The sequence below is a fragment of the Drosophila busckii genome, chromosome X (genome assembly GCF_011750605.1).
Source record: "Drosophila busckii strain San Diego stock center, stock number 13000-0081.31 chromosome X, ASM1175060v1, whole genome shotgun sequence".
Lineage (NCBI taxonomy): Eukaryota > Metazoa > Arthropoda > Insecta > Diptera > Drosophilidae > Drosophila > Drosophila busckii.
In genome coordinates, this window is record NC_046608.1 from 8737682 (window position 1) to 8754803 (window position 17122).

General features: G+C 33.6%; 1 protein-coding gene across 2 annotated transcripts in view; it reads left to right on the top strand.

The window, feature by feature from the left end:
* The first annotated feature begins 4128 nt into the window (after positions 1 to 4128).
* The window catches only part of LOC108606787 (rho GTPase-activating protein 26), a 36464-nt gene continuing 23470 nt past the window's right edge, over positions 4129 to 17122 (top strand). The window contains exon 1 of one of the 2 annotated variants that reach the window (XM_017997227.2): positions 4129 to 4360. In XM_017997227.2, coding sequence (XP_017852716.1) covers positions 4183 to 4360 — 178 coding nt within the window. In that variant the 5' untranslated portion in view covers positions 4129 to 4182. The remainder of the gene's footprint in view (positions 4361 to 17122) is intronic. The other variant, XM_017997228.2, reaches the window with a different exon arrangement.

Sequence of the window (17122 nt, forward strand, 5' to 3'; positions counted from 1 at the left end):
TTATTAATAAAACACATTAAAACGTACTATCATAAAAAAACAACATTTTTTTCGCTAAGGAAAAGAGAATTATAAATAATATCTGTTGATTCGAATCAACTTGCTCTAATTTCTCATTGTCTATCCTAAAAACATTGCAACCAAATTATTAAAAGTGAAATTTCAAATTGTTTGTATAAAAAGAAATGCTTAAAATACACATGCACGAAACATTCTAACATTTAAAGTAATGATTTTAAACTTAAAAAAAAAAAACACAATTAAATTAAATTTACGTGAAGAAGAAAACAAAAATTACATTGATAAAACAAAAGCAAATAAAAACGAAATATAAACGTAGCACGTTAAAAAAAAAAACAAAAAAAAAAACATTACAAAAAGTACATATATATTATAAATATATAAATGCAACGTGTTAACAATTAATTTTTAGGTTTAGAAATTTTTTTGCGTTCCACAAACATGATCCACGATCCAACACACACTAGAGAACTTTCCAATTCGCATAACGAATCCAAAAAAAAAAAATCAACAACAACACGTATTGAAGAAAAAAATTCAATTCTAACTATTATTATATGCTAATGGTATATATGATTCATATATATAGCAAATATTCAAAACATGCAACTGTGCAAGCATACTTTATAATTTATATGTATGTATTTACTATTAATCTTCTTATTTCTTTATGTATTATTATTTCTCTAAATGCGTCTCTCACTCAAATTGCTTTTGGAAGCTGCTCCCCGTATCTCTTATTGTGGGTCTACTACCAAAATCATACGTAAACCTATATTTTGCTATTGCTAACTTGTTGTGTAACTCACTAATATTTCAAATCAAAACTATAATTATTGTTTACAAAAATACGTATTCTTATTATTATATTATTTTTTTTTTTTTTGCGTAACACCTCACGTTGATAAGCTTAAAAGAATGTTGTATGATTTTATATTGCTATCGTCGAGAAAAGCGACATATAATGATTATATAAATAAATATATACCGATCATTATTGTACTATTATGATTATTTTTATTGTCTATTAAAATTATTTTGTGTAATTGCTATTATTATATACATATTGAAAATATACAAAATATAAATTACATTTAATTCTTGCGCTGTTTTATTCTACGCAAATGGATTTCAAATTAAAAAATAAAAGATCAATAGATTTTTATCACCCTGTATGAAGGCTTTCACGTAAATGAACTTGCCATGACCAGCAAGTTCGTTGCCTAAGTCAGTTCTACGTATAAAAACATAACATACTTCAGCTCAACGGATTTATTTTTGTGGATGATACATGTCAAGTGATTCTTATCGGTACGATCGACTAATATAATTAATCATCGATATATGGCCAAGACACAACCCATATTGACGAATTTCCTTAGCTATTCGGAAATGTTAGCAAAGACACAGCCCGCAATGCCTCGGGAGGCAAATTGTAAAATGTTAATTATAATGTTAAAACAGCGGGGAAACAGTAACAGCGAACCAAGAGAATAAAAGATTAATAACTCTTTCGATAGCAACAATATCACACTGCACTGCTTCGTCGAATATAATTTGAATTCATATGACCCGCAAATTAAAAGTGCATGTGCTCCATGTGGAGCAGAAAGTGAGCACTGTAATGTTAAATTGAACAACTAACAGGAGCATAGCACTATTGTCGTTATCGCGTTAGGCAATTAGCAGCGAGGGGAAAGTGGCATATCGCGCGCGCACAGTTTGACAGTCAGAGCCGGAAGGGAAGAAATAGGTTTGAGAGTCTCAGCGGGGAGGAAGGACAGCTGTGGTTTGTTTACGTTAGCGTTTCGTCCTGCTTGTATTTAAATGCAAATTAAAATCGATTGTAATTTTAATGTTAAGAAATATGAACAGCGAAATTAAACTGATGTTTAACATAACATTTTTTGGTTTAACATAACTCAACATCGATATAAGCAAAAACATCGTCAAAAAACATCGATGGTTGACGCTTTTAGCTATTGTACATCTCTAGCACAACAACAAACTTTTTTACTGTAATCTTAAACGTTGAAGGTGCGGGTCGTGTGTACGCTTGGTGGACGGCCGAATTGCATTTTGTTTGTTTTTTTTTCGTGTGTGCGTTTGAAATACGCGTGTGTTTACTTGGTGATCGCGCGTAGGAAAAATGGCAGCATCAGCAGCCGCCACAGCAGCTGAAATTATGCAATGAAGTGTGTTATTTATCTGGCATTTAATAGTTCTTTTTCTTTTTGTGAGAATTTTTTAAGATCACGTCGCAAGGAATGCGATTGAATATGTGAAAGATTTGTGTGAGCGTGTGTGTGTGTGTGTGTGCGTTTGTATGGCTGAGTATGTCTGCGTGTGCGAAAAGCAAAAACTTTTGGAAAAAGGCGTTCAAAATTACAATAAAAGTATAAATATAAACAACTCAAATATGCAGTGTGCAGTTTTAGTTTTGTGCCTGTGCCTCTGTGTGCGCGCCTTTTGTACTTGTATTTGTCGCACAACCAGTTTTTTTTACGTACATATTCAACAAGTTTCTGCTAAAAACGACGGCGTCCGCATGTGCCTGTGTGTGTGTGTGAGTGTTTGTATGCGAGTGTCAGATTGTGTGGATGTGTGTGTGTTTGTGAGCGAAATTTGATTTTTTAGCAAATGAAATTAGTTGCAGCAAATGGAAAACCAAAAAGTAACTGCAAACCAAAGTCAAATTGCAAGCAACAGCAGAAAGAAAATGTTAAAACAAAAACTACAACAATAAACAATAAAACAAGAGACAGAAGGCAAACAACAACAACAACCGCAGCGGCAGTAATAGTCAAGACGCCACCATTTGAATTTGAATATTAAAACGTTTGTGCACAAAACTTTGCGAATTTAATATTCGTTGCGCATACACATACACACACACACACAGATGCAAATGTATTCTGTGTGTATGTAACAAAAAGTAGATTGCAAATAGCTATTATATGCAAAAAGTAACTAAAAACAGATTACAGTATTGTAATTTTTACATTGATTTGAATATCGTAATATGAGCGAAAACAATTTCATGACATGCACTTGACGCTTACAATGGATGCAGCGCAGCTGCTGCTGCTGCTGCTGCTGCTGTGAGCGTAAACGCTTGAGCTTCTCTTTGCTCTTTGCGCGGTCGCTCTCCCACTCTTTTATTTTATTTTTTTTTTTGCTCTTTTGCTGCTGCTGTGGTAAGACAGACAGACAGAAAAAGAGAGAGAGAGAGAGAGACAGACAGCGAATGCATTTGAAAAGTTAGTACGCGTTATTAAATTGCAAATATTTTATGCATTTACATTGCTTTTGTTTATGGCATTTTGTTTGTTAATAAGTCTGGCTTGGTATCGATACCACAAATTAAATTGTTGCTTTCATTCCTGCGCCTTTGCTTGTGTGTGTGTGTTTTTAGTTGTGCGTGTTTTTCTTTTAATTCATTTATATAAGCTGCAAGCTCATTATGTTCACATGCTTTAATATGTTTATAATTAATTGTTATTTTGCCTCACTCTATGTTTTTATGTGTGTTTATTAATTATGAAATTATAATTTTATTTTTGCAGTGCCGCATAAACAATAATTATGTTTTCTGTATGCATACACATAATTTGTTGCATTTTTTTTGTTGTTTAATAAAAAAAAACAGTGCTAAAAGAAACGAATAATTTAAGTTAAATTAATTTTATTTGCTGTTTTTTGTTTCGCATTGAAATTATGAAGCAGACACAACAAAAATATAATAACAACAATACTAATAATATTAATTACAATACAAATGCAAATGCAAATATTAATAAAAAGAAACATAATAACACTACTACTAACAAACAACAACAACAACAGCAACAGCAGCAAAGTTACAACGAAACCGCAGCAGCAACAAATACAACAACAACAGCGGCAGCGGCAGCAACAACAATAGCAGCTGCAGCTAAAAACAAATTGAAAAATAAACATATTTATTTTGTGCGTCGTCGCTTTCGGCGCAACAATTCAAACGTCTCGCAAAACAACAACAACAACAACAGTAATAATAATAATAATAATACAAATATTAAAATTAAGCATAAAACAAATTGCAGCACAGATAATAACAAAACAAAAACAAAAAGAATACAAATAAACAAATTCACCAACCACAACAACAACAACAACAAAATGGGCGGCGGCAAAGATATTCGTCGCGGCCTGGAGCCGTTGGAATTTGAGGAATGCATTGTCGATAGTCCCGAATTTCGTGATAATCTCAATCGTCACGAAAAGGAATTGGATCATACTAGTCATCAGATCAAGCGCATTATCAAAGAGGTTAAAGATCTAATGAGTGCCGCTAAAGGTGAGTGCTTGACTTTTTACTACTGACTGACAGACTCTCTCGCTCACTCTCTTTCGCTCTCGCTCTGGCACCCTTTGTTTGTTTAGTGGTGTGTGTGTGTGATTCAGTCTCGGCCGCTTGTCAAGGTCAACCAGTAGCGCGAATCAAAGCAAACCAAGCAGCAAACAATGCACGAGTTTTCAGCTTAGGGTGAGAGAGAGAGAGAGAGAGAGCGAGAACCAGAGAATTTGCCAGAGCAAATAGCTAATAGATTTACATTTATATTTATGCAAATATTTATGCTTAACAAACATTGCTTTGAATAGGAATTAAACGCAAGATTTTTATTGCTTATTGAATTCAAGAACATTTTGTTGCCAGTGTTGCCAGATGAACTAAATTCTGCTTAAAAAATAAGCTAGCTCGCAACTTTCCAGCCAAAAATATGAAATAATGCTAGTTTGTATATAATTTTAGCTTGATTTGAGTTTTATTTGATTTCAAAATTCCCACTTGGATTGAAAATAAATGCACAATCGTATAAATTGAATAAAAAAGATGCTTTTATGTTCATTGAAATAACGCATACAGATTTCATTTTCAATGTTTCAACACTGGCTCAAAGCCAAATTGAAAATCTTCTTTAGTTAACGCTTAAATAAATTTGTATGTAAGTCATGTGCAATAAATATTCATTGGCAATTTATTAATCAAGAATCAATTGCACAATTTGTTAGGCGCTCTCTCTCTCTCTCTCTCTCTTTCGCTCTCGCTCTGAGTGCGCAACAGGTTTGTGCAGTTATGGCCAGGTGTAAGTATTTGTTAATAACAATGTTATGTACAAAAACGATTTATTACAAAACGTTTTTATAGCTGCTGCAGCTAAAACTGAAAATAAAAACAAAAGCGAAAATGTGAGTGAAACGTTTAGGGAAATGTTTTTCAAATTTTAGTTAGCGCAGCTGTTAACTTTAATGAAAGTACATAAATATGAAAAATATCTATTCAAACTTAATGCAGACTTGCAATTTAAGTATGTAATATGTAATATTTTTATTAATTAGCGAGTGCGTTCAGCTTAAACTCATGTTATGTTTAACTTGTGCATATTCTAAACAACAATTGTCTGGCCCACTGACCACACCCAAGTCAAGTTCAAGTTGATTAACAACAACAAAAACTTGGCGTAGTCTTATCGTCTATTCAGTTTCGTTTTTTATTAATTTTGCTGCTGCTGCTGTTGTTGTTGTTGTTTGCTTATCAACGGCATCGAACAGACGCCATTATAAAGTGTGTATATATATATAAGGCACTTGATCAGTTGGCTAGCTAACCTTGTTAACTAATTATGTAAGCACAGCTGATCAACTAAAAGCAGTTTGGGTTCGGGCTGGGGTGAGCACGATTTCCATTTTAGCAAATAAGGCAAGCAAGCGAATCGATAAGCCCATAAATAGCCGCCCCTCTCTCGCTATCACTCTCACACACACACACTCTCTCACTCTAATTAACGATCTAATGATTGAACATTGCAGCTGCCAGTGCTGCGAACTTTTGTTCAGGGAAAAAGCTTAAAGGAAGTTTAAAAAAAGGCAGAATCCTAGTCGAAAAAAGTTAAGAAATGCTTAATTTCCAACAAAAAATTTAAAATATGCCAAAATCAAAAGAAAAAAAATCCAAACACATTTTCAAAATCAAGAATTCCCGCTTTATCTGCAGCTGAATTTCGAAAACAGTCAGATTTGACGGGAAAAAGGCGACAACAGTGGCAGCTGCTGTTAAAAAAGTTCTGCTGATAAAGCAATGCCTGAGGGCTTCCAGATTGGGTCGTGGGGTTAGTCGCATTCGAATGCCATTGAAGCAACCGAAGTGTGAACCTTGTCACTGTCCAAATCACAGTTTGTGGTCACAATTCAAAATCACTCGGCACTCGAGTTGCAGCTCAGTTTAATTTATATGTGTGTGTATTTTTTTCGTATTTCCATTTGTTTTTTTTTTTTTTTTTGGCTTTGTTAGCTTCATTAGCTTCATAAGGCTTGTCGCCTTTCCATGTTTGTATGCCGAGCAAACAGAAGGCCAAATAGACTTCAAAACAAACACACATACGTAGTCGTGTGTGTGTGTGTGTGTGTGTTATGTATTTAGCCAAGCATAAACTTAATCTAAAACTATAAACGATTTATTTTATTTTGCTTGGATTTTAATCAATCAAACAATGCACACAACTTGGTAAATAATTTGCTAGGCATTTTCTTAAGTAAATTGCTTTGTTTAACGCTCGCAAACTTTGAATATGGGTCAATGTGACAGTTTTGATTGAAGCAGCAACAATAACAATAACAGTTATAGAGACAACAAACAAATGCAAATATTGCGACCTTCAAAACTGAAACTGAAACTGAACGTTTAGTTCTAAACTAGCTAAACAGGCGTTGAGACTATTTAAACAAGTTCGGTCTGTTCTAGTTTTGCATAAAGAACAAAGGCAACGAATTGACAGCAAATCAAACTAAAATATAGCATAATAATATCAATTTTATTTCTTTTAATAACTAACGAATTGTTAAAGTTGCAATGAGCGTTGAAAATCAATGCAAACTGTTTATAGAAAACTTAAAAATGCTGAGCGCGCGCGCGCTTGCAATATAAACATTAAATTTTTTTGTATTGCTTTAAATATATGTACATACATATATACAAAAGCGTTAACGGCGCTTTGCGGCATTAGTGTGAGTGTGATCGCCTGCTTTGCTTCAAATGCGATCAATCTTGCTGTGTATTTTGTTTAAAAGTATGTGTGTGTGTGTGTGTGTGTATCCGGCGTATTGCTGTTGAAGCTGAACTAAACAACGCATCGTTTTTACGTTTGAATTTGCTATGAATCATTTGATTTTCTGCTTCTTCTTCTTCTTCAGCTGCTGCTGCTGACTTTTTTGAGAAATCGTTTGCCGCCCGCCCTATGCGCTGCCCTCCCCGCATGGTCAAAAACCTGTTTCTTGAAAAAAAAAAAATGCTGCGGCTTATCAGGCAGAGAGTAAAGCACATGCTTCATTACTCTCACTCTCTCGCTAGCGCGCTCTTTCTCTTTTAAGTCTGTCAGCACTACACACAAACACACACACGCGTAAACACTGAGACACACACACACAGTGATCGATTAGCGGCGCGTTAGCTGCTTTAGATAAGCCATAGAAGTGGCGTTGCATGTTGATTGACAAGCAAAACGCCCTTTTTAACAAAGCGCCGTCGCCCCCTTCGCAGCCGCAGCCCCTGGCATTTGCATTTGCTGACGGCGCGGCAGCCCAACAAATTGGTTTTGTTTGTGGTTTTTGAAAAGCGATCAGCTTGAGTTCTAGCAACTACTAATAATGTTAACTAATACTTGAGCTTAGTGTAAAAATGCAACGCATAATTTTTGAAAAGCTAATCAGGCATTTAGCTTTTAACTAGTTGCATGTGTGTGTGTGTGTGTGTTTCCCAGCTTTTCATTTCGTTTTGTGGCTCGCTAGCATAGAAACCCAGTTCTTGGAAAAAAAAAACTTGACAACAAGCTCTCGCCATTGTAAACACTTGAATATTGTTCTTTATGTTTGTTTGTTATGCTTTTTTTTTTTTGTTGTTTATATGCAAGTGTATTTTAACTTTTAACCATTTAGCAATTTATGCCAGATTTATTTCTGCGCTTTTATTGCCCACGCCTGCTTGCTTTTTAAAATTGTTGTGCCCCCCCCCACACGCTCCCTTTACTTTTTATTTTATTTGTATGTGGCTTCTTTTTTTTTTTTAATTTTTTGGGAGCAGCTATTTAAAGTGCACGACAGACACGCAAAGCTGATTTTGTTTATTTGCTTAAAAGTCTTGCTGGCTTTCAAAATTGCTTCATTTTTTTCACATGTGTGCAAAAGAGAAAGAAAGAGAGAGAGAGAGAGAGAGAGCGAGTACATGAAGAAGTTTATTTTGTGCTGCTGCTGCTCAAAAGAAAGTTAAATAATGCAAATAAACTGTTATCGATAACAATTAATATGCATGACAAGCGTTTTGAGCCGCAATCGTTTTCGATAAAAGCGCAGACTAAATATCAATATATCAACTTTTTTAATAGCCCCCACCCCAGCCTATTGTAAAACCCAGCCCAATTAATATCAGTAAACAGCCAACTCATAAACTGATTAATATCGTTAACTTATCGTTGCCCATCGATAACACAATCGCTCAATGAGGGTATTATTATCAATCGCTCAGCGGCTTACAAGTGCCGCCGCCTTGGGATTCACTTGCGAATTTTGTTTGACGTCTGCTCAATAAGCACTTGATCATCTCACACACACACACACACACTAAAGCACTTATTGTATGTGTGTGTGTGTGTAGCGACTTATCGCAGTCTACCGCTGGCTGCAGTCTTCAGTCTTCAAAAGCTGTTGTTATCGCAAAAAAAAAAAATGCAAAATATTCTGTTGCTACAAAAGTCAATTTAAATATTTGCTCAAACGATTTGTAGACACACACACACACACATACATATATGTTTGCAAATACTTGAGCGTATTTAATTTTTGCACTTATCGAATTTCTGAAAGCTTAAAGTTTCATTTGCCTTACGGCAGCATTATTTATGATTCTAATAACAAAAAACCAGCAACAACAACAACAAAGAATTCAACGCTTTACTCATATGACTAAAAAACTGTCGCACTTATTGTTAGTGCCCAAGCTAAATAAATATATGTATATGTATTTTAAGATAAGATTGTATAATCTTAAGTTAGAAAAAAAAACAGCGCAAATTTCGCAGACTACTGAAAAGTAAAGTAATTTATATATTTTGTTGTTGTCGTCGACCAGCAGTCACTTTGTTGAAGTTGGCCAACACAAATTGCGTTAACAGCAATTGTAAACCAAAAGCCAAAAGACGCCAAATGAATGCGAATCAATATAAAGCGTAGTTCTTATTTAAATAAAACGAATTGTTTGCACACTTTCTTTCATGCAAAGTTTAAAGCAACAAGCATTAGATTTAATTTAATGCAAAATGCAGTAAAAAATTGTATTAATTGCTTTTTATGCGTTGCTACTATTTTTACTACTACTATTTTATGCTTTACTACTATTTTACTTGCTAGAGCAAAGTTGATTGCTATTTGACTTTGATTCTAAGCATTAATTGCTGATGTCTGCAGCTTTAAAAGTTGAATGACCTGAGCAAACTAAAAATTCTGCACTATGCAAAATTGCTGCAATGTCTTAAAATTACAATTACATTGTTGAATATATAAACTACATATATGACGAGTCGTTAATGTTGTTAGCGCTGTTTTGTTTTATTTGAAAGTTAAGTTTATTATTTTGAGACATGTCTCAACTTTCTTTACATTCTAAATCCAACAATTGCTGCAAGTGAAAAATACGAAAGTGAAAACGATTTCAAAATTTAAATAGCTTATTAAAGATTTTCTAATTAAATGCAACTGTACGAAAAAAACTAAAAAAAAAAAAAAGCAAATGCAACAAATCGAAATCGAGAGCTGCAATGCAACAGCAACAACAACAACAAAAGCGCTTAATGTGAAAGTGACAAATACTTTGGACAGACAGACGAACAAGCGGCAAACAAAGCTTAAGAAAGCAGCAAAACAAAGAGCGAAAGAGAGAGAGAGAGAGATGAGCCTAGAGTCGCCTTCACCTGCCAAAAGCAGCAACAACTACGTGATGAAAAGCTGATGATCATCAACAGCAGCAGCAGCAGCATCTTCTGCTTCTTCTTCTTCTTCATCATTGTGGCTCAGCTCTTGTCTTAGTCATCGTCGTCATACAATATCCAACAAGCATTGGCAGCAGCCAAAAAGCGCCGCATTGGCTCATAAATATTAAAAGCTAAATAACAAGCGACGACCTGTTGTTCCCCCCGCACCCCTCCCCCCCCCACGCCTTGCAGCAAACAATGCGCAGACAGCTTCAGTTTCTGTGTTAGTTTCAATGATAAACCCTTTTTTTTTCTTTATATATTTTTATTGCTCTCAGCTTTAATGTCATTGACATCGGCTGAAAACCCTTTGGCTTTGGCTTGTCCTTGGCTTGGGGCACACCCAAAATAACTGTCCGTGTGGCATGCGACGTCGAGCGCTTAAGCCGATTTGTTGCAATTAAAACGCATAAAATATTTGTTAATCGTTTAGAGGCGTGGCCATAAACAAATAAATAAAAGCGCCATGCGTGTGCATTGAATTAAACAATTAAGTTGAATTTATTGCACAAAAATTGCAGTGACATATTATTATTGTTATTGTTGTTGTTGTTGTTGTTACAATTACTAATTATGACATGTGAATGAAGCTAACTCAATTCGCAGAAAATTGTTGAACAAAGGTTTTAAACAATAGTCGCCGTAGACTTAAAGTAAAGTTGTAACTTTTGCTGCATTTGAAACTTAAATTTTTGACAAACCCAAAAAAATGTTAAAACAATTTGCTTGTAAACATAACTAAAAACATTTCCGCACACACACACAGACACAATCACATGCAGCTAAATCAGAAATCTCTGGGAATCTCTTTACAACTTCACATGTTGTAAGCTAAATACTTTTAACTATAGCGCTGTCTCACTCGCACACTTTGTGCTTTTGTTGGCTTCACAAATTTCTAAATTTGTAGCAGTTTTTGGTATGGAAATATTTTTATTAATTATGAATACAATGGTAAATACTTATGATATAGCCACGCCCCCTGCCCCCACCCCCCTCAGCTGCTTGCTCTTAAGGCAAACAACAGATGCGTGCAGTTCGTGCCAATGAATGAATGTTTCAGCACTTGGCAAATTGAAAACAATATCAAAAATAAAAACAACAATACAATACAATACAATACAATATATATATGTATATAATAGTATAAGCAAACAAACTTGAATTTTGAATTTTGAAATATGCCGATAAAGGGCGCGACGCTTTGCTCGCTGACGCAAATGCAATCAAATCTCTAAACTTATAAATAAATCACAATTTTTAGCAACAAAAATGAACAATTGAAAATTGGAAATTATAACAGTAATATAGCTTTGAGCACAGTTAGCTGCGCTAATTGATGAATTTTTGAATGATATATTGATTGATGAGTACGATTGGATTGTTGGCAATGCTGAGCTGAAGTGTCAATTGATTGATAAGCTAAGCAGTAGTGCTTAGATTGAATTTATCGATATGTTATCGATAGCTAAGGCGTTGTACTAAGGTAAACTGCAGTGTTTTTAGTTAGATTTATCGATATATTATCGACAGGTAAGACTAGATGCCAACTATATGAGTTTATATAAACTTTTTGCTTTTTAGCAGAACATTTCATTACTAAAAATACTATTTTGTATTTATTATTAAATACATTATTTATACAATTTATTTCTTTATTTATTTTATTTATATAATAAGAAATTGCTGCTCAACTTTTATATAAAAGCAACGTCTGTATTTTATTTTTCTTATTTATTGCTCAGCATGTTTTTCATCACGAACTACGCACACATACAAGCTTAGAAATTTCATATATGTATGTGTGTGTGTGTGTGTGTGTGTGATAATCGCACATACATGCAGCATCTTACAGTGGGTGCAACACGCCCGCGCCCCTGCCCAACTTTCTTATTGTTGTATTTACTGCTTTTTATCTCAAAACGTGCCGCTGCACAAAATGCAAAGTTTTCACATTTTTTTGTTGTTGTTGTTTCATTTCATTTCGAGTATTTATGTTTTGTCTTTGTGTTTTTTATTTGCTGCTGCTGCTGCATGCGTGTTGCGGATTTATCAGCAACTATTTCTGTATAAAAAGCAGTACATATATATAGCATTATCTATAATAATTATATATGTGTGTGTGTGTGTTGGTTGGTTGTCTTATCTGCAGCTAAAGTGGATTTCTTTATTAATTTATAAGTCTTGCTACATAGTTGGTGGCTTTATAGATGGAAACGCAGTTGCATGATTCATGCAATTTATCATATATATATGGCATATATATATGTATATATCGCAGCTTATCAACAACTGCCTTGAGTCAACTAACGGGGCACAAAGTTTAAACAATACACATGTTTTCTAATAGGAGGCAACAGCACAAGTTTCAAAGTTGCTTAAAGTTGCAATTGGCTAATTGACGTCATTTTTGGCTTTTTTGTATTTTTTATTTTTGGTGCGCTAATGCGCACAAATAAAACAATATAAATTTAATTTTAGTGCCTTAACAATTAGCACTTAATTTAAGTAACGCAACGTTTGCTAAACTTGCGGCCTTCAAAAAATTATAACAAACACACACACACACACACAAGCGCAGCAAACCTAAACACACAAAAATTTAGCTGGCCAAATTTCCGCACAATAAAAAAACATAAACATTTTTAGCTTTAGCAACAAATTTTTTTCTTTGTGCCATTTTTTTTTTTTTTGTTTTCTTTGGCGTACTTAAAGCTCAAAATTCAACTCAAATTGAAATCATTTTTAATAGCTACATATATCAAATGTTGATATGTTATGTTTACCAAATACACTGAGATTAAAAGCGGCTTAGTTAGGAATTTCAAAACATCAAAATTTAAGAGTGGGCGCGTTCAAATTAATTAATTTGCAGTCCAAGTTATAAATAGTTTTTATGTTTATAAATATTAGAGCAATACAAATGAATTTTCAATGATAAGCTACAAATTAAAATAAATAAATTGCTTAAATTAGTGCTGCATACCCTTTTGATTTTTTTTGCTGCGTTTTCTAGGGTATAAAGTGGCTATAAAAGCAAAAACTGAAAACTATATTAAAAAGATGCGACGCTGCTGCAACTAAAATTTGGCGCAAAATGTGTGAGTGGCAAGCAGCAGAAGAAGAAGCAGCAGAAGTATCAGTAGCAACTGAATCAAAGCACGAGGCACGCAACTTAGCCAGCCCCTCAGTAGTATTCGTAGCTGCCCCATAGGGCGTGTGCAGAGCTATCAGCAGCAGCAGCGCACAGTGGTACAAAAAATTGTCAAAAATTAATTTTATATATTTGCTATTGCTGCTCATACAAAGCAGCTCAATAAATGCTTTACTAACAAACTTAAACTTCAAAAAAAATTATTTGTTTACATTATTTTAATACATTTTTCAACCACTGTGCAGCAGCAGCAGCAGCAGCTCGTTGACCAAATGGTTTTTTTCGTTTTAGACGCTGCGGAAATTCTTTTTTCAGCATCTTGAGCGCTTTTGCTTTTGTTTTGAAATTTTTTCCAATATGCGAGCGAGTCGAGTCGAGTCGAGTGTCTGTTGCTGCTTTCTTTATACTTAGATTGCTTTTAGTGGGGCGGCATTCTTTTCATCACATTGTGCCAAAATAAAAATATATATAGTGAATATATATACAGAGACTACTGCTGCATTCTTTTCGTGTGTTTTTGAACTTCAGTTTTATAACTTTATAGTTAATGATCTCATTTGGCGCTAGTAACAAACTCACTGACTAATAAATTTATATATATATGAGCTCAACTATGTGCTGTCTATATATATTTTTTGTTTTTTTTTTTTTGGTTAACATTACTACGTTTGGTGCTCGACTGCACACACACATTAAAGTTTTGTTGTTATTGTTGATCAGCAAAGTCGTTTTGGGTTTGCCCTAGTTTGGGCAATGGACAACGCGGCTGATGTCACGGCGTATAGCGAAAAAAAAAAATAATAATGCCCATGACTTTACGTATGAGAGATTATAACAATCAATTGTTAAAAATAATAACAATTGGCAGTCAAAACTTTGCTGCTGCACTTGGCCTAAGCATTAAGATTAATGTTTATCTGTTTGCCACACACACACACACACACACACTTGGATAAATCCTTGGCCATTTGTTGCAAACACACACACACACACACACAGCTACAATATTTGTGTATGGGCGTTGTTTGTTTGGTCAGCACTATATAAAGCTAAAGCTTATATATTATATATATATAGTTAAGTCTGTCTGTAATGTCAACTGATTTAGTCAAACTTGTCCATATAAAGCTTAAATTTAATTAAGCTAAGCACTAACAAATTTAAAAATAGCTAAATTGCATATTTGAAAATAAATAGTCAAAATTGAACTAATAATTTAGTAACTACATATAAAATAATATTATATGCATTTTTTTTGTATGTTTAAATGAATATAATTGTTGTTGTTTTATTTATTTTTCATTTTTGCTTTATTTGCAATTACATAAATTTATTTATATTAAAAATATTATTACATTAGCTTTATTAGTTTAAATTTTATGAGCGCTCAAACACAAAAAAAAAAGTTCGTTACAGTTTTATGGCAACTTTTGAAACTTTGCCTTTGCTTGTTGTTAAACAATTCGCTTTTGTTTATTATCCAAATGCAGCATTTCAGGTGAAATCTGGCCTGAACCAGCAACTGAAATTGCAGGTGCATAACCGCAAATTGAAGGGCAGCTTGACCAAACATAAATAATTGCAAATGAAATTGAAATACATAAAAGTAAAAGTACCGAAAAAACCGCCGCGAACAATTTAAAATTCAAAGCGCATTTATTTTGCATTTCTTTAGATTTCACAGTTGCATTAATGCATAAATTAACTTTCAATTAGTTACAAGAAGTGAAAAACTGTAACAGAACCAACAATAATAAAAACAAAAACAAAAACAAAAACAATTGCAGCGACGACAAGTGCGCCCAAGTTGAAAATGAAATCGAAACAAAAAAAAATCAAGTCAAAGTCGAAATCAAGAAAACGAAATCGAAACGAAACGAATATTGCGCTAAATTTGGGTCATTTGCAAAGGTTGATCAAGCGAACAGTAAAAAAAACAACAAAAAAATACAAAGCATAAACGACTAAAGTAGACGCTGTAGTTAGTGCAGCTTTTATATAAACTTAAAGATAAAAAACTGCTTTTTGCTTAAATTTTAATTGCAGTAGCTGAAAAAAAAAAAATGTTTTAATGCATTTTTAATAGCCTGACTGCAATTGTTGTTCATGACTCATGGCAATCGATCTCTAATGCAAACACACACACACACACAAACAAACAAATACATGCAAACAAACTCAAGCGGCTGCATTTTGTTTGCTACTCACTTTTTGCTTTTATACACTTTGACAAAATGGCAAAGCGCATTGGGGGGAGTCCTAATTAGAAGGCCTAAAAATGGAAAAAAATTAAGTTAGCTCAACCTATTTTTTTTTTATATTATTGTATTGAATGCGCACACGAAATGATATTGCATTATTAATAGAAATTTGTGCTTCTTCTATATGAACCTATAAAATTTAAAAATTTTCAAAAATTGCAAAAGTTGTGCAGCTTGAAAGAAAAAATTTTATTTTTTCTGAAATTTTGTAGGTTTTTATGAAAGATTAATAAATTTTCTACAAATTGAGTTAAAATCCATTTCAAAATGTTGTAGTTTTTTTTAATCGTGTACGCAAATTCAGTAAAAATGTAAAAAATGCAAGCGGAGAAAATGCGCTTCAAAGTTTTTGTTTTCAGAATAAATATTCGGGAAACTTTTTGTTGTCATTCTTGAATATTTGAGGAACAATTTAAAGCAAAAATATTCGATTTTTTAGGTCTCCTCTCTTAAGAAGTTGTGCAAATATGTGTAGCCATATATATTGCTGATCAGGGAGTTGACATAGACACACTAGAGCAAGCAAATTTGTTATCCAAAGCTCAAAGCAATTTGCTTATTTTTTTTAAAATTTTTTTTTACTCATTACACAAAAAAAATGTAAAATAAATTACACCTAAGTTGAGTAAACTTAGATTAATGCATAACTTAGTAATTAATTCACTTTTGCTGATAAGTCAAAGTGTATATTAAAGTTGGTGTTGCACACTTGTTGCTTCATTTTCGACAATTTCTTACTTTCTTTCGAAACGGCTGCTGCTGATTTTGTTTACTTGTTGCTTAAACAATAAACTTGCCAAACTGATGGGGCAACATACAAAGAATATTTTAAGCAGCAGTTGCAGCAGCAGCAGCAGCAGCTGTTGCTGTTGTTGTTGTTGCTGCTTCAAGGCAGGTTTCCTTTTTGTATTATCTTTCACTTGCTACACGCTCGAGTGAGAGCGAGAGCGAGAGAGCGGGACAGAGCAGGATAACTGCTTAGAGATAAGCACACTTGGCTTGTTAACAAAATTCTGCTTAACGGCGGCAGCGGCGGCGGCGGCTGTTGGCCATAAATGTAGCTCACAAATTTGTGTTTTGTTTGCTGTATTTTTTTTTTTTATGGGCATCAATATCAGCAGTTGGCACTTGGCAATTTTGTTGTTGTTGTTTGTTTTCATTTTGTTTGAACATCCGGTGACGCAGACAAACAACTTGCACACACACACACATGCACACACTATTATGCATATAAGGCATATCAATTGTTGTTGCTTTTTATTTATTTTGTTTGCAATTATCAACAGAGCAAAAACAAAATGTATATAAAATAAAATAAATTGTTGCCGTTTTTGAAATTGCTTTAAGTATTTATTGTAAATACGGCATTGTCAAGGTCGTTTTGCTTAGCAGTGAGTGAGAGAGCGAGATAGCGAGAGAGAGAGTGAGAAATTAACGTTTATTGAGTCATAGTTAGCACTTGAAATGCGTTTGTTGCATTTTGTTATAAATTAGCTACTCATTTATTTATAAAAATAAATTATTAATTATATTATTTTCTTCTTTCATTGCAGGTAAGCAATTTGACGGTTTGTTTAATTCACAGCAAGTATATTTAAAGTAATTTGTTTATAACTTTAAGCGTC